The sequence below is a fragment of the Saccopteryx bilineata genome, chromosome 4, assembly GCF_036850765.1.
Source record: "Saccopteryx bilineata isolate mSacBil1 chromosome 4, mSacBil1_pri_phased_curated, whole genome shotgun sequence".
Lineage (NCBI taxonomy): Eukaryota > Metazoa > Chordata > Mammalia > Chiroptera > Emballonuridae > Saccopteryx > Saccopteryx bilineata.
In genome coordinates this window covers 145,362,042-145,386,893 of record NC_089493.1, presented here as the reverse complement: position 1 = coordinate 145,386,893, position 24,852 = coordinate 145,362,042, and the positions used below count along the sequence as shown (strand labels likewise).

Sequence of the window (24,852 nt, the reverse complement as noted above, 5' to 3'; positions counted from 1 at the left end):
GCATATAATAATAATTACTTACCAAGTACTTTATGTCAGATTTTTGCTAAGTTTGGCAGAATAAATCTTTATAAAACAACTTACTATAGTTAAATCTATCTTTTTATTTATATTTTGGTTGCTCCACTACCACCCACCATGAAAGCTGGAACACCCACTAGTGGGCGGTAGGGACCAGGTTGACTACCACTGCTCTAGTCAAAGACAGATAAAATTGAATGTTAAAGATAATGTGGACAGTTAATGCTCACACATTGCTAGGGAGGATGCAAAATGGTGTGGTGACTTTAGAAAACATATTGACAACTCTTCAAAGTATGGAGCACAGTACCAAATATTACAATAACTCCACACTCAAGAAGAATGAAAATATTGTACATGGCCACATAAAAAGCTGTACATGAATGTTCACAGCAGCATTATCTTTTGGGGTTTTTTTTTTCAGTTGTTTGACTTCAGGAATTTTTTTTTCTTATTTTTATTAATTTTAATGCAGTGCCAATGATAAATCAGGGTTCATATGTTCCGAAAAAACATCTCCACATTATTTTGACATTTGAATATGTTGCATACCCCTCACCCAAAGTCAAACTGTCTTCCGTCACCTTCCATCTAGTTTTCTTTGTGCCTCTCCCTCCCCCCCACCCCCTCTCTCTCCTTCCTCACCCCCTCTCCACAACCCCACCCCATCCCGTTACCAACACATTCTTCTCCATGTCTCTGAGTCTCATTATTATGTCCCATTTATGTATGGGTTCATATGGCTCTTAGTTTTTTCTGATTTACTTATTTCACTCTGTATACTGTTATCAAGGTCCATCCATGTTATTTTAAATGATCTAATGTCATCATTTCTTATGGCTGAGAAGTATTCCATAGTATATATGTACCAAAGTTTTTAATCCACTCGTCCTCTGACGGACACTTGGGCTGTTTCCAGATCTTCGCTATTGTGAACAAATGCTGCCATAAACATGGGGTGCATTTCTCCTTCTGGAACAGTTCTATGGTGTTCTTGGGGTATATTCCTAAAAGTGAGATAGTTGGGTTAAAGGCAGTTTGATTTTTAAGTTTTTGAGGAATCTCCATACTGTTTTCCACAGAGGCTGCACCAGTCTGAATTCCCACCAGCAGAGCAAGAGGGTTCCATTTTCTCCACATCCTCGCCAGCATTTATTCTGTGTCGTTTGTTGATGAGCGCCATTCTGACTGGTGTGAGGTGATATCTCATTGTGGTTTTAATTTGCATTTCTCTAATGATTAGTGATGTTGAGCATTTTTTCATATGCCTATTGCCCATCTCTATGTCCTCTTTGGAGAAGTTTCTATTCATTTCTTTTGCCCATTTTTTGATTGGATTGTTTGTCTTTCTGGTGTTGAGATTTACAAGTTCTTTATAATTTTTGGTTATTAACCCTTTATCGGATGTAATGTCAAATATGTTCTCCCATTGTGTAGTTTGTCTTTTTATTCTGTTCTTATTGTCTTTGGCTGTACAAAAGCTTTTAGTTTGATATAGTCCCATTTGTTTATCTTGTCTTTTATTTCACTTGCCCGTGGAGATAAATCAGCAAATATATTGTTGCGAGAGATATCGGAGAGCTTACTGCCTATGTTTTCTTCTAAGATGCTTATGGATTTACAGCTTACATTTAAGTCTTTTATCCATTTTGAGTTTATTTTTGTGTATGGTGTAAGTTGGTGGTATAGTTTCATTTTTTTTGCAGGTAGCTGTCCAATTTTCCCAACACATTTATTAAAGGGACTGTCTTTACTCCATTGTATGCCCTTACCTCCTTTGTCAAATATCAGTTGTCCATAGAGCTGTGGGTTTATTTCTGGGTTCTCTGTTCTGTTCCATTGATCTATGTGCCTGTTCTTATGCCAGTAGCAGTCTGTTTTGAGTACAATGGCCTTGTTGTATATAATTTAATATCAGAAAGTGTGATATCTTCTCCTTTATTCTTCTTTTTTAAGATTGCTGAGGTTATTCGTCTTCTCTTTTGGTTGCATATAAATTTTTAGAATATGTGATCTATATCTTTAAAGTATGTCATTGGTATTTTAATTGGTATTACATTGAATTTATAAATTGCTTTGGGTAATATAGACATTTTAATGATGTTTATTCTTCCTAACCATGAGCACGGTATATGCTTCCACTTGTTTGTATCTTCCTTGACTTCTTTTGTTAATGTTTTATAATTTTCCGAGTACAAGTCTTTAGTCTCCTTGGTTAAATTTACTCCTAGGTACTTTATTTTTTTGGTTGTAATAGTGAAGGGGATTGTTTCCGTAATTTCTTTTTCTGACTGTTCATTGCTTGTGTATAAAAATGACTCTGATTTCTGAGTATTAATTTTATATCCTGCCACTTTGCTGAATTCATTTATCAAGTCCAGTCGTTTTTTGACTGAGACTTTAGGGTTTTCTATATACAATATCATATCATCTGCAAATAATGATAGTTTTACTTCTTCTTTTCCAACTTGCGTGCCTTTTATTTCTTCTTCTTGTCTGATTGCTGTGGCTAGGACTTCCAGAACTATGTTGAATAAGAGTGATGAAAGGGGGCACCCCTGCCTGGTTCCTGATCTTAAGGGGATTGCTTTTAATTTTTGCCCATTGAGTATGATGTTGACTGTGGGTTTGTCATAGATGGCTTTTATCATGTCAAGGTATGTTCCCTGTATTCCCACTTTGTTAAGAGTTTTGATCATGAATGGGTGCTGGATTTTATCAAATGGTTTTTCTGCATCTATTGAAATTATCATGTGGTTTTTCTCCTTTCTTTTGTTTATGTGATGAATCACATTGATTGATTTGCGAATATTGTGCTAGCCTTGCCTCCCAAGAATAAATCCCACTTGATCATGGTGTATGATTTTTTCCATATATTGTTGGATCCGGTTTGCTAATATTTTGTTGAGGATTTTAGCATTTAGATTCATCAGGGATATTGGCCTATAATTTTCTTTCTTTGTGTTGTCTTTGCCTGATTTTGAAATCAGAATTATGCTTGCATCATAAAAGGAACTTGGAAGTCTTCCTTCCTCTTGAATTTTTTGAAATAGCTTGAGAAGTATAGGAGTTAGTTCTTCTCTGACTATTTGGTAGAATTCACTTGTGAAGCCATCTGGCCCAGGACTTCTCTTTGTTGGGACGTTTTTGATAACTGTTTCTATCTCAATTGGTGTAATCAGTCTGTTTAGGTTTTATGATTCTTCCAGATTCATTTTTGGAAGATTGTATGTTTCAAGTAATTTGCCCATTTCATCTAGGTTTTCTAGTTCTTTGGCATACAGTTCTTCGCAGTATTTTCTTAAAATATTTTGTATTTGTTGTGTCAGTTGTTATTTCTCCACTCTCATTTCTAATTTTATTTATTTGAGTCCTCTCTTTTTTCTTGGTGAGTGTACTTAAAGGTTCATCGATCTTGTTTACCTTTTCAAAGAACCAGCTCCTAGTTTCATTGATCCTCTGTATTGTTTCTTTAGCCTCTCTGTCATTTATTTCTGCTCTGATCTTTATTATTTCCTTCCTTCTACTACATTTGTGCCTTACTTGCAGTTCTTTTTGTAGTTCTTTTAGAAGCAGGGTTAAGTTGTTTATTTGAGCTTTTTCTAGCTTCTTAAAGTGTGCCTATAGTGCTATGAACTTCCCTCTCAGTACTGCTTTCGCTGTGTCCCATAAATTTTGAGTTGCTGTATGCTCATTATCATTCGTTTCTAGGAATTTTTTTTATTTCTTCTTTAATCTCATTCTTAGTCCATTTGTTATTTATCAACCTGCTATTTAGTTTCCATGTGTTTGAGAATTTTTGAGCTTTTCTGTTGTGGTTGATTTCTAGTTTCATGCCACTGTGATCAGAGAAAGTGCTTGATATGATTTCAATCTTCTTAAATTTGTTGAGAGCACTTTTGTGCCCTAACATGTGGTCTATCCTAGAGAATGTACCATGAGCACTTTAAAAGAATGTATATTCTGCTGCTTTAGGGTGAAAGATTCTGAAGATATCTATTAAATCGAGTTGATCTAGTGTGTCCTTTAAGTCTGCTGTTTCTTTGTTAATATTCTTTCTTGAGGATCTATCGAGTGATGTTAGTGGGGTATTAAAATCCCCTACTAGGCCCTGGCTGGTTGGCTCAGCGGTAGAGCGTCGGCTTGGCGTGCGGGGGACCCGGGTTCGATTCCCGGCCAGGGCATATAGGAGAAGCGCCCATTTGCTTCTCCACCCCCCCCTTCCTCTCTGTCTCTCTCTTCCCCTCCCGCAGCCAAGGCTCCATTGGAGCAGAGATGGCCCGGGCGCTGGGGATGGCTCCTTGGCCTCTGCCCCAAGTGCTAGAGTGGCTCTGGCCGCGGCAGAGCAACGCCTCAGAGGGGCAGAGCATCGCCCCCTGGTGGGCAGAGCGTCACCCCTGGTGGGTGTGCCGGGTGGATCCCGGTCAGGCGCATGCGGCAGTCTGTCTGTCTCTCCCCGTTTCCAGCTTCAGAAAAATACAAAAAAAAAAAATCCCCTACTATTATAGTATTGCTGTTGATCTCGCCCTTTATATCCATCAAAGTCTGCTTTATATATTTAGGTGCTCCTATATAAATAGTTATATCTTCCTGTTGGATTTCTCCCTTTATCATTATGTAGTGGTCTTCTTTATCTCTTACTATAGTCTTTGTTTTAAAGTCCATTTTGTCTGATATAAGTATTGTTACCCCAGCTTTTCATTCCATTTGCATGAAATGTTTTTTTCCACCCTTTTACCTTTAGTCTATGTGCTTCTTTTATTTTAAGGTGTGTCTCTTTTAGACAGCATATGTACGGGTCCTATTTTCTTATCCATGCAGCTACCCTATGTCTTTTGATTGGATCATTTAATCCATTTACATTTAAGGTTATTATTGATATGTAGTTGTTTATTGCCATTTTATTCTTTAAAGCTGTATTCTTCTCTTGCTATATTTTTTTCCCACTTTGATCTGTTTACACCATGCTCCTTAACATTTCCTGCAGCATTGGTTTGGTTGTAATGAGTTTTTTTAGTTTTTTTTTTTGTCTGGGAAGCTTTTCATTTCTCCTTCAATTTTAAATAATAGCCTTGCTGGATAAAGTAGTCTTGGTTGTAGGTTCTTGTTCTGCATTACTTTGAATATTTCTTGCCATTCCCTTCTGGCCTCAAGTGTTTCTGTTGAGAAGTCTAATGTCATCCTATGGGGGCAATTTTGAAGGTGATAGCCTTTTTTTCCTCTAAAAGCTTTTAATATTTTCTCTTTATCACTTAGCTTTGGTATTTTAATTATGATGTGTCTTTGTGTAGATTTATTTGGGTTTCTCTTTAATGGAGTTCTCTGTGCTTCTTGAACTTGTGAGAGTTTCTCCTGCATTAATTTAGGGAAGTTTTCAGCTATGATATGATTGAACAAAGTCTCTATCCCTTGTTCTTTCTCTTCTTCTTCAGGAACCCCTATGATGCAGATGTTATTTCTCTTTATGTTGTCACAGAGCTCTCTAAGAGTTTCCTCAGACTTTTTGAGTCTCTTTTCTTTTTTATTCTCTGCTTTCATGCCTTCATTCTAGTTGTCCTCCAACTCACTGATTCGATCCTCAGCTCTATCCATCCTGTTTTTAATTCCTTCCATTTTGGTCTTCATTTCTGAATTGTATTTGACATCTCCAACTGATTCTTTTTTAATATTTCAATATCCTTTTTTATACTTGCTATTTCTTTATTTAAGTGTTCGTAATAACCATCCATTGTTGTTCTAAGATCCCTAAGCATCCCTACAATCATTATTTTGAACTCCGCATCCGGAAGTTTCGTTATTTCCATATCACTCAGTTCATTTCCTAGATGTTTCTCTTGTGGTTTTATTTGGATTGCACTTCTCTGTCTTCTCATTATATCTGTATGTTTGGGTGTTTTGTTTGTAGAGCTGGTTGAGTCTAGGCTTGCTGTTGTCTGCCTCCAGTTTTCAATTGTGTTATTTCTACATCTTCTTGGGTTGGCATCAGCTATTATTTGTAATCCACTTTCGGATTTGGGCCGCTTTGAAGTCTTGATTTGTTTGTTTTCTTAACAGGTGATTGTCTTGTTTGTTGATCTCAGCAGGGGGCTTATTTGAAACTGTATCCAGGAATGTGGTGGGTGTAACCTGAGACTCTGAAGTCCTCTTCTGCCAGTTAATCTCTGTGGGAGCAGGTTGCTTTCTCAGCTTTAGAAGGGAGAGGTGTATCTCAGATCTCCATGGAGACCTGAGTTACTGTCCCTCCTCCCCACTTCTTGTTTTCAGCTGTGCCTTGTTGCACTGATTGGAGCTGGAGAGATGTCTGGAGATCTGTACCCTGGAAACACTTTGACTTTTGTTTTGTGGAAGGATCAGCCCCTCCCTCAGCTATGGCCGCCTCCTACATTGAATGAGTCAGGTTTTCAGGTCATCCCCTGCATTCCTCTGCCCCTCACTGTCTGTCTCTCTTTCTCCCCTTTCTTTTTGGAAGACAAGCCGACCATTTCAACACACCTCGTTCCCTGGTCACCAGGCAAGGAGCTGTGAGCAGTATTTACTGCTCTTTTCCTTGGAGTGAGATCCCTTCTGGGCTCTTAGCCTCACCCCCCACCCCTCTGTTCCTGTAAGCAGGGGAGATTCAGGTGCTCCCTACCAGGTTTGTTGTGGCTTCTTCTTTGCTCTGTTTTTTTTTAATATTTTTAATTTTTTTTAATTTTTATTTTTTACAGAGACAGAGAGAGAGTCAGAGAGAGGGGTAGACAGGGACAGACAGACAGGAACGGAGAGAGATGAGAAGCATCAATCATCAGTTTTTCACTGTGAGACCTTAGTTGTTCATTGATTGCTTTCTCATATGTGCCTTGACTGTGGGCCTTCAGCAGACCGAGTAACCCCTTGCTCAAGCCAGTGACCTTGTGTGCAAGCTGGTGAGCCTCATTCAAACCAGATGAGCCCGAGCTCAAGCTGGTGACCTCGGGGTCTTGAACCTGGGTCCTCCGCATCCAAGTTCGATGCTCTATCCCTGCACCACCACCTGGTCAGGCTGCTCTTGATTTTTGAGAGCTGTTCTTGTAGTCCAGATTTGGTTTTTCACGCTGATTGTTCATAAATTAGTTTGTAATCCAGTTCAGTGGTGTGAGCTGGGAGTATGTGCGTCTGCCTACTCCGCTGCCAACTTCAGGTTCTCTCAGCAGCATTATTCGTAGCAGTCAAAGATACAACCAACCCAAATGTCCATCAACCGAGAAATGAATAAATAAAAACAATATATCCATATAATAAAATATAATTTGATCATAAAAAGGAATGAGGTACTACTGATACATGCAACAATATGGATATACCTACAGAACTAATGAAAGAAGCCAGACAAGAAGGCCATGTACTCTACAAGCTCACTTATACAAAATGTCCAGAGTTTATATGAAATATTTAGAGTGGGCAAATTTAAAGAGAAATTATATGAATTAGTAGCTGGCTGGGATAGGGAGAAAGTGGACAGGCAGTGATGATGATGGGTACAAGCTTTCTTTATTGGGAGGATAAAAATGTTCTAAAATTACATTATAGTAATGATTGCAAAACTCTAAAAATAGACTAAAAACCACTAAACTGCACACTTTAAACTGGTAAACTGTATGATATGCAAGGTTTTTTTTTATCAACTAAGCTATTAAAAACGTAAAAGAGGTGATATAACATCACTTGCTTTGACATGTGTAATCCTATGATTCTTCACTTCAAAATATCGTACATATGTAATACTTTTATCAAGACCAATATACTAAGCCCTTTCTACAATATATTAAACCTCTAGTGTGTGTTTTTTCTTTTAAATTATTTTAATCTAGAAATTCTATGTTAATAATATTTTTTTAAAGTTTTCACCAGATGACAGGTACTTTTTTTATTTTGTATACATTTAGTTAAACGTGTTATTGTACTTGGAAAGATATGTCTACAGATGTGTTTCAGGAGAACTGAACAGGAACATGGAGGTATCAGAATGCTCTCTCATAGTACAATGAACATAAAAAAAACTGGTCAAGTACTCAGTGATAATCAAAGATGAACCAAATCCATGATTTTCTTGCCTGTTTCAGCATTAAGTGAATTCATCTTATTTTACTGCTGATCAGAATGTATACCCTTATATAAATTCCACTCTCTTGCCACATTCCCTAACCTGCACTTAGATGATGAACTGCTCTCTGTTGTTTACACAGTGTTCATGTATCTACTCAATGAGCTCAGGCCTGAACAGCTGCATTCACACTGTGCTTCCTGCAGATGTCTGTAAATGGTATCCAAAGCTAATTAGCAGAATGAAGAATAAATAACTGGCATAGGTAACCTAGGTAGAGTTCAGGCTGACAAGACATTCATGTAGCAGAACTACTGTGGCAAACTGGATGAGACTCTAGATATCCCTCAGAGTATAAAAGCAATCATTAAATTCTACAAACAAGTTGATTATTAAGAACGGAAACTAACACAGAAAAATCCCACCTTCAGAGTTTCAATCTTACCACTCGGACACTGCTACTCATATTATCTCTAATACAGTCTTTCATTTCAGAAAGAGGGCACAACTGTAAAATCTCTAACTTCTGAAATTGGAAATTGGAACTCAAAACTGCATCTCACACTAGGGAAATACTTAAATCACAGTGACTTATAAATATTTCAAATAATCAGTATTTTATGAGGATTACTATTAGAAAGACAGCAGACATCTTAGAAGCAGATGCTCTAGCCCCAGTCAAGCCTTCAGATAACTGCAGCCCTGGCCAATCTAGACTGAAACCTCATGAAATATACCAAGCCAAAATCACACAGGTAAGTTGTGCTTTAATTTTTGAATTCTGAAGTTTTGTGAATAAGTTTAATTTTAAGCCACTTAAAAAAAGTGGCTAAGCATTCTTTATCCCCAATGAGTTTTAAATTTAAAATGCATGTGTTTAAAATACAGCTAAGTGAATTTATGCTATATCTCACATTACATATCCTACTAGAAAAGAGGTCAGTAAAATACTTTAACCTTGAAACCATGTCAACACAATAAATTAAAAATAAAAATTTTAAAAAAGAAATACTTTAACAAGGGGAATGTTAAAGCTACTTTCTCCCAAAGTCAACAAAAAGACAAGTAAGGTCATTCTTTTTTTTTTTTTTTTCAGGAGTCAATCAACTGATCTAAGATAGAGAATGTGAAATTAAATCTGTAATTCCCACTGATTAATTGCACAGACATGCGTATATGAGGCTGATGAGGCTGTAATCTAAAGATAACAGGGCTATGGGGTGGAAGAAGCTAACCAGCTCTCAACCAGAGTCAGAGCTGGTGCAATCCTGGCTTCATGCTGTGAACCTGTCGCTAACCAGGAGAGTGAACTAAAGAAATACTGGTTAAGGTACTGACCAGCATGCTTTCCTGCCCTATTGAAATAGCACACTGTTTCTGCTCTCTTAAAGCAAATTAGTGATTAATACGATCTTTGAATTATTTCACAAAGACAGTACTGTGCACATGCCACCCGTCATCAAGATGACCCCAGAACCAAGATTCGTTCGTCTCCAAACTCTAGTAAAAAGCGTTTGGACACCAGTCTTTTAGGAAGCAAGAAGTCCTTTAATCAAGACGATGCAGGGCCTAGATGAAACATTGACTGACCAAGTGGCTCCCCCGATCTTCTCATGCCGACCAACCACACACCATACTTGGCAAAGTTCCAAAACCCTCCAATCAAACTTGCTCTGCAGCATTACTATGTGCTGTCCTGTTCTCCCTGACCTTAAAGTCTGCCCAGATCCCAGACCGGGGAGACAGATTTGATTGTGCCTCCTATCTCCTGAGGGTCAACTCAGCAATAAAAAAACCTATTTTTTTTTTCCTCCAAAGCTAATATCATAGCTTTGGCTCCTATTCATATTGGGTAGCTGGTCCTTGCTTGGTAACAATCATACTATGAAGCAGCAAAACAAGAAAGAAGACAGATGACTATCATAAACCATTTGAAATCATTCAAAACCATTCAGTATCTGAGCCTCAAAGTAGCCATTCTGTAGACATACACTGTCACCGAAATGACCGACCGCCTCTTTTCACTGAGCACTGTACAGAATGTAAAAGAATGTTCAGAGGTCCAGCACAGCAGCAGCATGTTTTTTGTTTTGTTTGGCTTTTTTGTTTTGTTTTACCAAAAGAGAAAGAGAGAAAGAGAAACAGACAGGGACAGACAGGAAGAGAGATGAGATGCATCAACTCATACTTGCAGCACCTTAGTTGTTCATTGATTGCTTTCTCATATGTGCCTTGACCGGGCGCTACAGCTAAGCCAGTGACCTTGAGCTCAAACCAATAATCATGGGGTCATGTGTGTGATGGCATGTCACCAGCCTATGCTTAAGATCCCTGCCCCTAGTTTAAGTTAGAGATTAGAGGAACTGGTTTTTGAGGGGAACTGAGGTTTAACAGTTATAGCCACACCTGCAAGAGTAGAAAATATTTAACAAGCTTGGGCAAGGCTGAGGTTTAATCTTGTTGGTATCAGCAAGGTGTAGTTCTCATACTTCAGCTTTTGGCAGGAATTACAGGAAGGCAGTTTAATCTTCTTAGAACAATAGATACTTTTGCAAGATATTATGCAAGTGTGCTAATCCTTTTAGAACAATGGGTACTTTTGCAAGATACTATGCAAACATTGTATAACTTTGTGGTTTTGTCTTTAAATACTGAGCTCTCCCCTGGCTGGGGGCCACTCTCTGCTTCCATATGTGAATTGCAGACTGACAGTCAGCTGGCCAGTGAATAAAGGCTCTTTAAATTTTAATTAATTCGGGCTTTGCCTCAGTTTCTTGCGAGTTGCACGGCAACAATGTGTATGATCCCACCCTCAAGCCTGTGACCCTGTGCTCAGGCTGGATGAGCCCCTGCTCATGCTGGTGACCTTGGGGTTTCGAACCTGGGTCCTCAGCATCCCAGGTCAATGCTCCATTCCCTGTGCCACCACCTGGTCAGGCAGTATGTTGTTATAAAACTGGATTTAAAAGTATCTCTAGTTAATAAAAATAATTTAAAAAATTAACAACACTCTATAAGCAGAAATACTGTTTTATAATTTATTGTATCTATAAACAAACATGTAAATGCACAAAAGGATTATTTTACTGTCTTATTTTTTAAAATAAACTACGATAATAAAATATTCCAGGAACATGTCAGTAAAAAATAGGCCAAATTGTTCTAAAATTTTATCAAGGCCTGCAAGAGATTTTCTACAAGGGGAATAAACACTAATATTTTTTTTTTGTTATCTTTAAATGCTACCTCTCTTTTCTGGGAGAGACAATGCTTCAAAGTGCTAGATGGTAGTTTGAGCAACAGCCTCACAGTAAAGCCACTCCAAAGAAATGGCAGTGAGAAACAATGGGGCCACACCGCCCCCAAGAGACGTTTGTCTTAGGATGCCATTGCCTTATTTCTCAAATTTCTCTTAATGAATTATCAAACATGAAAAATACAAAGGTTAAATGACAGCAAACAGCACCCCTTCAAAGACTGCATGGTCCAACAGGCAGAGCTTACCTTCTTCCCTCCAGTCACAAACTGCTTGCAGCTGGACCTCACGAAATGTGGATGCACGGCAACAATCTGCGAGGAACAAGGACCCGGCATGAGTGTAGGAGTTATGGTTAAGGCACAGAATAAAAACTCTTTACATATTATAGGCAGCATGATCTAAAAATTACCCTTACCTATTGGTAGGAAGTAATCTATTCAGGTAATATTCTGCAACAACTGAGGATGTCTGAGTTTTGCTCTTGAATGAAAATACTTCTATGAAGCCAGGTCAGAGGTAAAAGGGGAGAGTAAATTAGTCCTAGCTTCTGGATGAGTAACATCTCTGAGTAGGCACTCCCTCCTTACAGACCACACGGTGGTTGAATCAAGGCAGCAAGGTGTCACAAATGTTTGCAACTGAATTTAACTCACAGAAAGATCTCAGAAAAAGAACCCAGCTAGCTCCTTCCTTGTCCAGCATGCCTTCTAGTGACTGATGGCACCAAGGGGACCAGGTGGGGCAATGCAGCCTCACAGCCATGGTGTGTAGTTATACAAAGAGCCGTAGGACCAGGAAGTACAGAGCTAACTGATCAGGACCTTCCCTTTTACCTCCTCCCTCGGTTACTCTTCCCCAGCTTCTCATCTGCTTTCCACTCAGCCAATCTCTTCCCAACCCCTTATACAGGTTTTCTCCCAGGCTGCTCCACCCTTACCATCCCCACTCCTTTGCCAGGGTCTTTCTGAAGGTCAGTGGCACCACTCAGTGCAAGACTATCTGTAGGGCTCTCCTTCTGTGGCTGTAATCTGCCTCCATATCTTTTCAACCCCAAACCCATGTAATCACCAATACGTTTTGTTTCTTTTCTAACTTAACATATATAGTATTTCCAGGAACAACAACAACAAAAAAAACAATTATACTTTCATAAACCTTCAACTAAATATACTTTATATTCTTATTGATACATTTCCATCCTCCATGGAATAAACTCCTTTTCTTACACTGTTATTAGGGCTTGTAGCATGACTCCTCGTTTTGCTAACCATACCTCCCTCCCAGGTTAGCCTTTCTTCCCTTCAACACTTTCTTAATGCACCCTAGATAACAGTAAAATCATTTATTTATTCTTTTATACAGTCTTAAAACCTCTCATGAGAGTCCCTGTAGCCCTGCCTGAAGCTCAGGTGGGTTAAAGCATTACCTGGATACACCAGGTTTCAGGTTTGATCCCTGGTTAGGGTACATACATGCATACAAGAATCAACAATGAATGCATAAATGGATGGAACAACAACTTGATGTTTCTCTCTCTCAAATCAATAAATAAAATTAATTTTTAAAAAGAGACCTTTTAGCATTCTTATAATGTAACTCTAGATAGCAACTATTATTCCAGAAAGCCTCTATGCAACCCCTCCTTCCCTGCAGCTACAGGAACACAAGCCATTAGGATTACTGCCCTGAACTGTGCTGCTCCTTCACCACCCAGTTTAGCAACAGCCAGGCCCAGCTCACCCCCTGCACACCTGTCTCACAGACAGACGTACAGAACCCTCTTCCAGGGCTGCCTGCTCTCGCGACGTGGTGTATATCCCATTCCTCGCTGCTGCTCCACTAAGTATTCCCTTTCTTTGTTTTCAATCTTCCCCTCTACTGATATTTCACCATCTACCAAAACATGACCTGCAGAAATCTCCCTGGGCACTCCCTCTCTCTAGCCACTAGATGATCTCTCTTCTTCATTAACAAACTACTTGAAAGAAGTATCTATACCAGCTGTTTCTACTTCTTTATCTTCAATTTACTTCATAATATATGGCAATCCTCCTGCTCTTGAAACTGTCTTCAGTAAGGCTTCCAGTGACTTCATAATTACCAAATGAAATGCTATTTCCATTCTCACCTCATGCTTCCACTCTCTCTCCAGGCTGCTGCTCACCCTTTCCCTCTGGGAACCCTCTTGACTTTGGCTTCCTGATAGCACTCTTCAGGGTCTCCTCTGTTGCCCCAAACTGATTCTTCTTAGGGCCCTTGTTGTGGTTCATCCCTGCCCACTCCCCACTGCCTAAAGCTTTACCTTAAGAGTGTTCTAGAACCATCGGTTTTCTTCTCACTCTTTAGCTTTTAACTAGATAATTGTGGCTTCATCTTACTCAACTGTGGTTGTCAACTTTGTGTTTTTAGGGCCAATCTCTATAGTAAGCTCCACACTCATGTTCCCAAAACCTCCATAATATTTTCAATAGATGTACTACAGTTATCTACACTCAAAATCAAATCAGCAATGTCTTTACCCAAATCACCCTGTACTGCGAGCTGGCATTCCAACACCAATGCCAAAGCAAGACCCTAGATTTGCCTGCACGGCCTTCATCCATCATTACCCTCAATTTCTAAAATTGATCTTACTGTCTTATGGCTATCAACCTCCCAAGCTGTAGCATGCATGCATATATATATATATATATATATATATATATATATATATATATATAGATATAGATATAGATATAGATATAGATATAGATAAATATATATATATACACACACACACATATACATATATATATAGTTGTCATAGTAATTTTTCTTAAACTTAGCTCAATTTGTCACTTCTTTGTTCTTAACCATTCAATAACTTTTCCTTGTATATAAGATAAAATCAAATTTCTTAGCCTGAATATAAAGCCATCCCCAATTTCCCTGAACAGCAACCCTGACAAGTCAGCATTTATGTACCATCTAACTAGATTATTTCCCACTTCCTGACACAATTTGAACTTTTTAGCCTCACCACTTCTATTCTATTGTTCTTCCACATGGAAAGTCAACTTCTCCAACTTCCCTGCCCATTTACAGAAGCCCAAACATCATTGTACCTAAAGCCATCACTAACAAGAATAGCTAAAAGTAACTTCTCTTAGCTTTGGACTCCTTAATATTGTTTTTACAGACAGTGTGTGTGTGTGTGTGTGTGTGTCTGTCTGTCTATCTGTGTGCACATGTAATCTCATCTAGTACAAGAATATTGCTGAGGATAAACTGAGATCACAATCACATAATATACATCATCCTGTGCTCCTGTAAAGCATCTAATAGTAGTACTAGTACATAGTGTTTAATAAATGCTTATTAAGAAAATTAATGAAAAATTGGTAGTACTCAAAGTATTGTAATCATTGTGGCCTTCATAGAGAAAACTAAGAAAAATTAAAACTTACTGAATACTTACTTTAATGGGACAGTCAAATGTCTCATGAAATTCTTCCCCAGAATACAGTCCAAACACTTGTACCTAAAGAGTAAAAAAGATCCTGTCATTCCACCATGATAGCAACAAAGAAGGCTGTTGAAAGAGGGAGAACACATATTTTAAAAAGGTAAAACCTTTAATAATTTAAGGCCCTGTGGTCTCTATTATACACGCAATGAAAACAATCCAAAGAGGTGAGAGTGCTCCACTATAATTAGGTTTTTAATAGCATCTCATGGATAGACTTTCCTTTACTCACTGCACATTTCTAATTAAATGAGGCTAATTTTTAAAAATAAAACATATATGAATAGGCTACTGGTATTCTTTTATAAGCTTCCCATAGGCTATCCCTAAAGGAATTCTTTACCTTCCACTTAAAGAAAAAAGGAGCTTTGCCTGACCAGGCGGTGGTGCAGTGGACAGAGCGTCAGCCCGGGATACTGAGGACCCAGGTTTAAAACCCCGAGGTTGCCAGACTGAGTATGTGCTCACCAGTTTGAGCGCAGGGTCACTATCTTGAGAGTGGGATCATAGACATGACCCCATGGTCACTGGCTCAGCTGGAGCCCCTCAGCCCCAGTCAAGGCACATATGAGAAAGCAGTCAATGAACAACTAAGGTGCCGCAACTATGAGCTGATGCTTCTCATCTCTCTCCTTGTCTGTCTGTCCCCTCTCAATCTTGTAAAAAATAAAAAATAATAGAAGCTTCTTTTTAAATTATACATAAATCAACCATGCAGATCAATGTGGAAAGATTAGGTAAACTTCACTTCATTTAAAATCTTATGCCGAATATATTGAGAGTGTATAAATGTATATTTTAAGTTTCTACTTATGATTGCCTCTCTTAAAGTTGTTCCAGGCTATTTTATTCATACTTAATCTTTCTGAGTTGTTTACTTTAAAAAAACAACTGAGTAATACATATATTGTAAAAGGTACAATTTATAAATTTACACCTTCACAAAGTTTTCTGACATAAACATACCCCTGCAACCACCACCCAGATCAAGAAAGAGAACTCAAAGCTCCTCGCATCCATGCCCAGTAACAAACTAAGTGCTACTCTGAAATGAATCACCACAGATAAGATGTGGTGGTGTTTGAATTTTATATATATAAATGAAACCATAAGCTATTTTACGGGCTTCTTTCGCTCAATATTTGCTTTGTGAGATTTACAGATACTGTTGTATATAGCAGTGGCTGATTTTTTTCACTGTTGTGCAGTATTTCAATGAATGACATTTTTGTATCATCCATCTTCCATCGATTATTAAGGTTGTTTCCAGATTGGGGCTATTATGATAATACTACAATGAACAATCTTTACAAACGTTTTGGTGCACTTATATACACATTTATACAATGAAATTGTTGAGTCAGAGGTTATGCATCTGATCACATTTCACAGAAAGCCAAATTATTCCACAAAGTTGTTTTGCTCAATTTTCACTCTCACTAGCAGAGCGTAAGAATTCCAGGAGCCCTCAAACTTGGAACAATACTGCTCACAAAAATTAGAGGATATTCTATAGCTTCATATTCATTTTTAAAATATCCCCTAATTTTTGTGAGCAGTATATTTCCCAACCCCTGGGCTGTGTCCACTGTCTAGCTAATTTCTATAAAAATGTTAATATTTCTTCAAAGGAATCTGGATCTCATGGCTTCTTAGTAAAAAGGTTTTAACTATAAGTTCAATTTCTTAAATAAATATAAACCTAATCTGACTTTTGATCTTTTTGTTTTAATCTTGGTAAATTGTGTGTAGTTCATTGTTGCGAGTTCAAAGAGGAAAATTTACTCATGTTATAGTTTTGGGACACAAATCTATTCACTAAAACTAAAATCTACAGGACACTCCATTTATTTTGTGACTGCTGTTTTCAGACCCTTGTATCATGTATATTATTTGGATTCTAAGAACAACAAGCACATGGTACAATGTAACACAGAAGGAATTTGATTTATCCTGCAGTAGTCTGTTAAAATGTATTCTCAACATGAAAATACATGTATGTCCACTACCACCTGACATTTGTTCTCATTGTTTAGAATATAAAGTCACTACTTTTATATAAATGTATAAGCATAGGATGATTAAGAAATAGGAAAGAAAGGCATTGCTTTCAGAGTTTTACTTTACCCAAAGAAAGTTTAACCTGATTGATCCCCAGAATCCAGGGAAATCAGGTAAAAGCAAGGGTGGCACTACATTATCTGAATCTTAATGGAATAAATCACTAAGTGCTCAATTTACTCATGTTACCTCAGTATAGTATAAATTCATGCTGAACTAGGAAGTCTACATTATTCTTTTTTTTTTAAATAATTTTATTTTTTTAATGGGGCGACATCAATAAATCAGGATACATATATTCAAAGATAACAAGTCCAGGTTATCATTGATACATTATTCTAACATAAGCTATTTCCCTTCTGAACAAGAATGGGACAACTCCGTCTTATGACAGATCTTGTCTTACTACTACTAACACATCTCTAAACACTTCCACATGCTTTAGCTCAGTCTGTCTGAAACCTGACTGTGCTGCAGTTATGATAGCTAGACTCCACCCTAGACAAGCTTAACTTTCTGGTGGGATGAAACTGTACATGTCAAAGCTCAGGACAGAGAGAACGCCACCAGCACAGAAAAAACACTGCTCCACCGCATTTGATCCTGCTAGCGACCCTGCTGGATGACAGCAAACACTACTGTGCCCGACAGTTCTGCAGAAAAATAAAAGCCTTGCCTAAGGTCACTGAAAGCAAGAAAGTGTTCCGAGTCCTATTTTTCTACATACTGTCATTATATGAGATAGTCTAAAGTTTGCAAAAAATGAATATATCTTTCTATATAAAGTGTAAGAAAGGTAGAATAGGGGGAAAAAAATTGAAAAATCCTAAATATTTGCCAAACTAAAGTAAAGGCGAATATAAGACTTTGAATTAAACAATGCTATAACAGAGGTTTAAAAATGAAGCAGACTACTAATTCAAAAGGATAAACTTCCTTCTGCTGATCAAAAGGTAAAGGTGATTTTAAAAACAAAAGTGCCTGACCAGGCGGTGGCGCAGTGGATAGAGCGTCGGACTGGGATGCGGAAGGACCCAGGTTCGAGACCCCGAGGTTACCAGCTTGAGCACGGGCTCATCTGGTTTGAGCAAAAGCTCACCAGCTTGGACCCAAGGTCACTGGCTCCAGCTAAGGGTTACTCGCTCTCCTGAAGGCCCACAGTCAAGGCACATATGAGAAAGCAATCAATGAACAACTAAGGTGTCGCAACGCGCAATGAAAAACTGATGATTGATGCTTCTCATCTCTCTCCTTTCCTGTCTGTCTGTCCCTGTCTATCCCTCTCTCTGACTCTTTCTCTGTCTCTGTAAAAAAATAATAAATAAAACAAAAGTGATGTTCATCGCAGGGAGACGTATTTGAGATGTAAATAAATGACATATAAGCCTTTGGAAAAGACTGAGGTATCAGTAAATGAGAAGGTAAATATTAGGATTGTGAATTTAATGATGAACATTAAACTATAACTGCCAGGGATAAATGATCCTTCAAAAATTATGAATCCATATTGAAGATATAATAGTAGAGTGAAGAGGAGGAATGAACATAAAAGAGAACAGATCACAGTTCTCAGCGAACAGGCTGACATTCACCACTGCTCATGAGAAGAGTCAGAAGCAGAGCCCCACTGCCACACCACCCAGAGCAGAGGCTGGAGGAATGCTCACTGAGGGTGGCACAGCGACAGGAAAACTCGGAGGTCAGCCTCTGTCACTATTTTAACTGAGTGACACTGTCCTCAACTATCCTTAGCTTCTCCTTAAGTATAAAAAAATAAAAAAATAAAACTTCACAAGACAAATCTCAAAACTTTATCAGTACAAGCAGGGTGACTTGTGTAACCTTCGATGCTTCAGTTCATTTCACTGATATCACAGCCTGGACTATTACTCACAAGTTAACTACTAAAACGAATATGATCCAGAATAATTCTCAATCATTTCTTCTCTCTCCCTCTTTATTTATCTTACCATTTTGTCAGTAAATATCATACTCATCTGTGAAAGGATCCTTTGACTGACAGCCTAAAGAGCTTTCAGGAAGATCTCTTCTAAGAATCATATAAATGTTATAAGAGAGAGGATTCTTTTGAAAATGGTATCCCGTATAGCAGCCCTTCTTTTAACTTTTCATCAAAATGCCCAATGAAGAAAAGAGAAAACTCAGAACTGGCCATAAAGTCAGTCCTCTGCAAAGTCCTAGCAGACTTGTCATTAACTACAAAACCACAGAGACATACAAGGACCCCAGAAGGTATGCAAGATGTTTTTATTGTCTAAAGGAAAGAAAAGTGACCCTCATGAAAGAGTAAAGAAGGTATATATCCTTTGCAACTTTAGCATGGATTTCTATGTATTTGCCAAAAAGAGAACTGGGTGACAGACCCTCTGACATAGAGTGACTGTGAGTGAGGTGGCCAGTGTCAGACAACCCTCCCAATTGGTACTTCCCTTGTAACAGCCTCTCTCAAATCCCAGCTTCCAAATAACAAGAGGTCAAGAATTAGAGTAGGGATGAACATGTAAACTGTCATTCCACAGAAGGAGGTAGCTGAAGGGCCCCTCACGGGGAGCTTGCTGTTTCCATATTCCCTGGCCAGGCAGAGTGTCAGGGAGAAATGCTAAGACAGGTTCCCATTTCACCTGGGCAACTGCTTTCACTGAGTGCCTTTGGTCAGAGGAAACTGAGCTCATTAACAGGTACTCTGTATAGAGCTAAGAAGTAATACTACAATATCCAAAATGAAAACAAGCGGGGCTAAGCACAATTAAACAGAATCTCTTTGCTAACCCAGATTTAGAAAGAGCCTTCTTGTTCTGAATGGATAAACAAGCAGCAAAAACACATGCAAGGGCTATAAAAAGAACACTGCAGAACAAAATTCCTATGACTTTGAAGGAGAAAAACCATGCTTTTAAAAATGTTTTAATAGTAACCAGAAAAGAAAGAAAAACTAGAATACTCTTTGACAACTTCAATAAGAAATAAAGACTTCCATGAATCTGGAGCAGAAAAACAGAAGATTTTACTGATGGTGATGATGATGACAAGGATGATAATAGCTAATAATTACTATGTGTTTCTTCTGCTCCAAGTACTTTTCCAAACAATTTACATATATTAACTCATTCCTCCTAACAACCAGTGAGGTAGGCCCTATGATATAGGCAGTCTGCATTTTACAGAGATGGAGACAGACTGAGGCACTGAGAGGTATAAATCATTTAGTGGACAGCTCACAGCTAAAACACAGTGGCAGGTAGGTAATACATTCTTAACCACTAGACCATAGTGCCTAATATTCTAACACATATAAGAAGTTGTAATTAAAATAATTAAATACATTATCAGGCTGATATGAAAGTAAAGCTGGGAAAGATAAAAAGATTTCAGGAATATTAAAAATGCAAATGAAATAAAACTACTCCACAAGTAAAGTTGACACTGGAAGGAAAGCAAATCCCAAGCAGAACTCTCCCTGACAACAAAGAAACAAGAGATAAAGCCAATGAGAAAACAAAGCACGTAAGTGTAGCAGAGGGAAGGTGTGCACCACACTATATGACCAATATTCTTACAACCTACATTTTAGGAAAGAGAGGAATGATGAATAATGCTTACGTATTCACCTCTTACCTGGAAGTTTAGGTGTAATAATGTGTGTGTGTGTGTGCGTGTGTGTGTGTGCATGCATGTGCATGCATGCATGCATGGAAGAGGCCAGACTGCAATGGGTTAAACAATGGTTAGCAATAAAAAAATGGTTACTCTAGTCTGAGAGCTCACCATGTACCTGGCTGACCAAACACTCCCATGCAGGAATCCCACTGTGCCCACTGGTCAGCTGAGGAAGTGGAGGTACAGGAGGGCAAACACCATGCCCGCCACTGGGCAGGGCAGTGGGACTCCGTACAGGCAAGTGGAGTACAGAGCTCTGCTCTTAGCCTCTGCACCACACTGCCTCCAGCACTGTGAGTATTATTGAGTTTCTTTGAAGAAATGAAAATAAATGGATCTAAAGCAATAATCAAAATCAAAACTGAAGCAAACTTTCCTGAAATGAAAACAATACTTCAGAATATGGATCAAAAGAACTTACCGTGTTCCAGACAAAATTAATGAAAACAGACCCAAACAAGACATAGCTTAGCAAACAAGGGTTGTTTACTGTCATTATTGTTGCTGTTACTAGCCGAGCCCGAAGGCAGGACAAGACAAAAATTAAAAAGTTTTTGTGAAAGAACTAAAGTAAACTCATCTCAGAGATGTCTACAAAAATAAAGGTCAGACAAAAGGCAGCAATATCTACAAAGTTCTGAGAGAAAATATTTCTTCCCAGAACTCTATACTAAATTGATGCCAGTTTATGTATGGAGATGATATAGGTAAGAGACCAGATAATAAACCGGGTATGTACTTATATTGGCAAGTTACCTAAAAATGCATGCCAGGAAACTGAAACCACACACACACACACACACACACACACACACACACACACACACCAGGAAACTGAAACCACAGACATACCCACACACACACATGCACACACACGCATGTGCAACATATGTGTGAGGATACCTCAAAATTTAGAACTCAAGCACAGAGAAGCCATAAATAAAGACAAAAATGAGCCCCACCTGAATAAACAGAGTACATTTTAAACAACTATTAGAATTATGACTTTAAAACCAGATACAAATATCACAGGTTATCTTTGAAATAGAACACAAATAATTATCAAGGAGTTCCAATTCACTTAAGAAAGAAAAATCACAATAGCCCTTTATAGATGTATTCATTAAGATATCTCAAAAACTCTGTGTAATAATCTCTGTTTGCATCATCACTAACCATTTTACCAGATCACTCTATACTAGCTACTTAATTTTCACAATACCAACTAAACCATGGTAAAAGCTAGCTTACATACAATCGTACACTGAAATACTTACTTTTAATTCTACCAATAATAAAATATTTAAGAAAATCATTTTTTAAAATATTTCAACAGTTTGGATAATTTTCTCAATCTGTGCACATACCAACTCCTCCCTCTATCACTCTGACAGTCAGGCTCATCTCAGAATTTCAGAAGGAACTGTAAAGCCTGACTGCTTTCTGAAAAGCAAGAGTGTTCCAGTTACTATTTCAAAAAGACTCTTTAAGAAACATTAGACTTAGATACATAAAATGCATTCTTGTATGTCAAAAAGACTTCATTTTTCTTTTGTTAACAGAGTAAATGGGTATAAATCTTTTATACTGAGTACACTGTTTTTAATCTACTCATTCTAATGGTACACTGAATTCAGATCACATAAAAATTTCAAAATTAGATTAGAAAGTCTGCTCTTTTCAGTCAGGAACAGGTGAGGTTCTACCATGATTCTTAATGCACTCTTTTCTTAAACTGTTCTTTTAGAAAAGTATCTTAAATACACTGTGCATTAGAATTTTATCATTGCAAATGAACATTAGAATAGACTTCCATCGACTGAAAAACAAAAAAAGACATTCTTAAAAGTGGAAAATCAATCACCACAACCACTAAATGTCACAGCTCAACATCAGCAAGAAGCATTGAAAATTGTTGGTTATATCCACTGCACAATGATGTATGTCTGCCATCGAGGAAGTGGGTGCCAGGTTTTTAGAAAACTGTACATATATTGATTTTACATTTATTTAATGTGGCCATTGTAAGACATTTTATTCTTCTTATAAACTATGATTGCTTATCAAAAGATTCTGTAATTCAAGAGAAACATTCATAACTGGTGTGAAAATGAAAACCACCAACCCACAGAAATCGTGCCCACAAAATCCAATTTGTGGATTTATTGCAGAAAGGCATTAAACCACTGTCTTGCAAGGACTGCAGACTTAGTCACTGAAGTAGAAGTGGCACAGCAGTCATGATTAAGGTGACACATCCACATCCCCCTGCCACCGCTGTTAATCACCCTAATGGCAGTAACATTATTGACATTCTTGTAATTACTTTTCCTAAGGCACATTTATGAAAAATATATTTTACTTTAATTATGAGCAATCAGAAGTAAGTCCATACCCCAACAAGAATAAGCAAGTTTCTCTTAATGGCGGTATACAGTGAGCAGAGTGTTTTTCCGAGCATTGGCAGCGGCGTAAGAGCCCAACACTAGCTCCAGGGGAGTGCTTTCAAGGGACCACGTCAGTGCCATACCTTGCCATCCTCTGAGCACACGCCCATGTGTTCTCCACTTTCATCCAGACTAATCTGATTTATCTTCACAGGACTCTAGTGTAAAAAAAATAAAAAACAAACAAACAAAATCTTTAACTTTTTAGGAAAATACATATCAGTAATCAAATGCCTTGGCTCTTTGTAAAATTAAGTGATACAAGTTGTCTGTTAAATAGTTTAGAAGCATGAACCCAAAATATATTTTGTTTTTCAAATAAAAATAGTAAGACACAGCTTTGTTACTAGACATGTAATATGCCCAGAAACTTAAGATTTCCTGAAACTACTTCACACACTTCAAGTCCCTAAAATTTTATTTTCTTTACAAGTTATATGCCTTTTTATTTGTTCTGTTCTATTTATCCCACACTCTTAAAATTCTTTCTTAACCAATTTATTAAACAACAAAACAAAAGAGAATAAAAGTCATGATGTAAAGAAAAATTTCAGTTGTTTTACCTTGGTTCACCAGCCAATCTATTTGTTCTCCTATAAATTACTGCATAAACTTTTATTTATACCTATGCTAGTACTTTGTTGGGGAAATTCACAGAGTCTAGCTGACATTAACTTTGTAATCCCCCATTCTTCTGAGCAATCTCAAATTTAAAAATCTGTTAAGATACAAATCAGGCTTTTACTTTGGATGAATTTGTACTTTTATTATTTTTCACAGCTTCAGCTTTCCAGGTCCCTATGTAGCCACTGCTTACTTACTAAAATATCTATGCAGATGGATATTGTTGGGGTTTTTTTTAGTGAGAGGAGGAAACAGACAGACTCCTGCATGTGCCCCCACCAGGATCCACCAGACAGGTCCACTAGGGGGCATCTGAGGCCCATGCTCCATTACAACTGGAGCCTTTTTTTGTTTGTTTGTTTGTTTGTTTGTTAAGTGCCTGAGGTGGAGGCCATGGAGCCATCCTCAGCACAGGGGCCAAGTCGCTTTAATTGAGCCAAGGCTGCAGGAGGGGAGGAGAAGATAGAGAGAAGCAAGAAGGGGAGGGGCGGAGAAGCAGATGGTCACTTCTGTGTGCCCTGACTAGTAATCGAACCCAGGACTCCCACATGCAGGGCCGACACTCTACCACTGAGCCAACTGGCCAGGGCACAGGTGGATATTTTAATAGACGTAAAAATCAGTGAATGTTGAAAACATTAAAAAAATTAGCAGGCTCTTTTTCTTCTTCTTCTTATATAATGGCAATTCCCAACTATCTTACACAATGTATGACAGGAACAAACTAACCCTCAAAACTAAGCCATCATCATTATTACATGAGCTTGCAAATTAGGTTTTTTTAAAAAATATTTAACCTTAAAGTAGTTGGACTTATTGATAATAAACAGAAATAACACAACATTGAATGTTGGCTCCTTCCCCGTGGAATCCCTCAGAGCTATAAGTGACAGTGAGGGCTGATCCAGACTCTTAGGCCTCAGGGAGGCCACTTACTGGCTGACTGATGCTGCCCAGAGGGATTCCTGTGGCGCAGTATTCCTGAGACACCCAGTCCCAGATCTTCTCTCATCTTGATCCTAAATCGCCACGCAAACTATCTCCTTAAAAGTTGCCAGCGTGTTACAAGAGGAAAGGGCCTTGAATAGAGATCCGTGATCCATTTCACAAAAGAATAACTGAAGCCCATGGATAAGAATCACCACAGAAAAACGACAGCTAGGGCTCCACCTGGGAAGTGGGGAATTGGGGTCCT

The 24,852-nt window shown here is 38.1% G+C and overlaps 1 protein-coding gene across 1 annotated transcript in view; it reads right to left on the bottom strand.

The window, feature by feature from the left end:
• Positions 1-24,852, bottom strand: part of VPS41 (VPS41 subunit of HOPS complex) — a 281,951-nt gene that overhangs the window by 158,085 nt on the left and 99,014 nt on the right. Inside the window, exons 5-7 of the mRNA XM_066272129.1 lie at positions 23,117-23,191; positions 14,800-14,862; positions 11,588-11,653 (exon numbers count right to left, since the gene is read on the bottom strand). Of these exons, the coding sequence (XP_066128226.1) occupies positions 11,588-11,653; positions 14,800-14,862; positions 23,117-23,191 (204 nt within the window). The remainder of the gene's footprint in view (positions 1-11,587; positions 11,654-14,799; positions 14,863-23,116; positions 23,192-24,852) is intronic.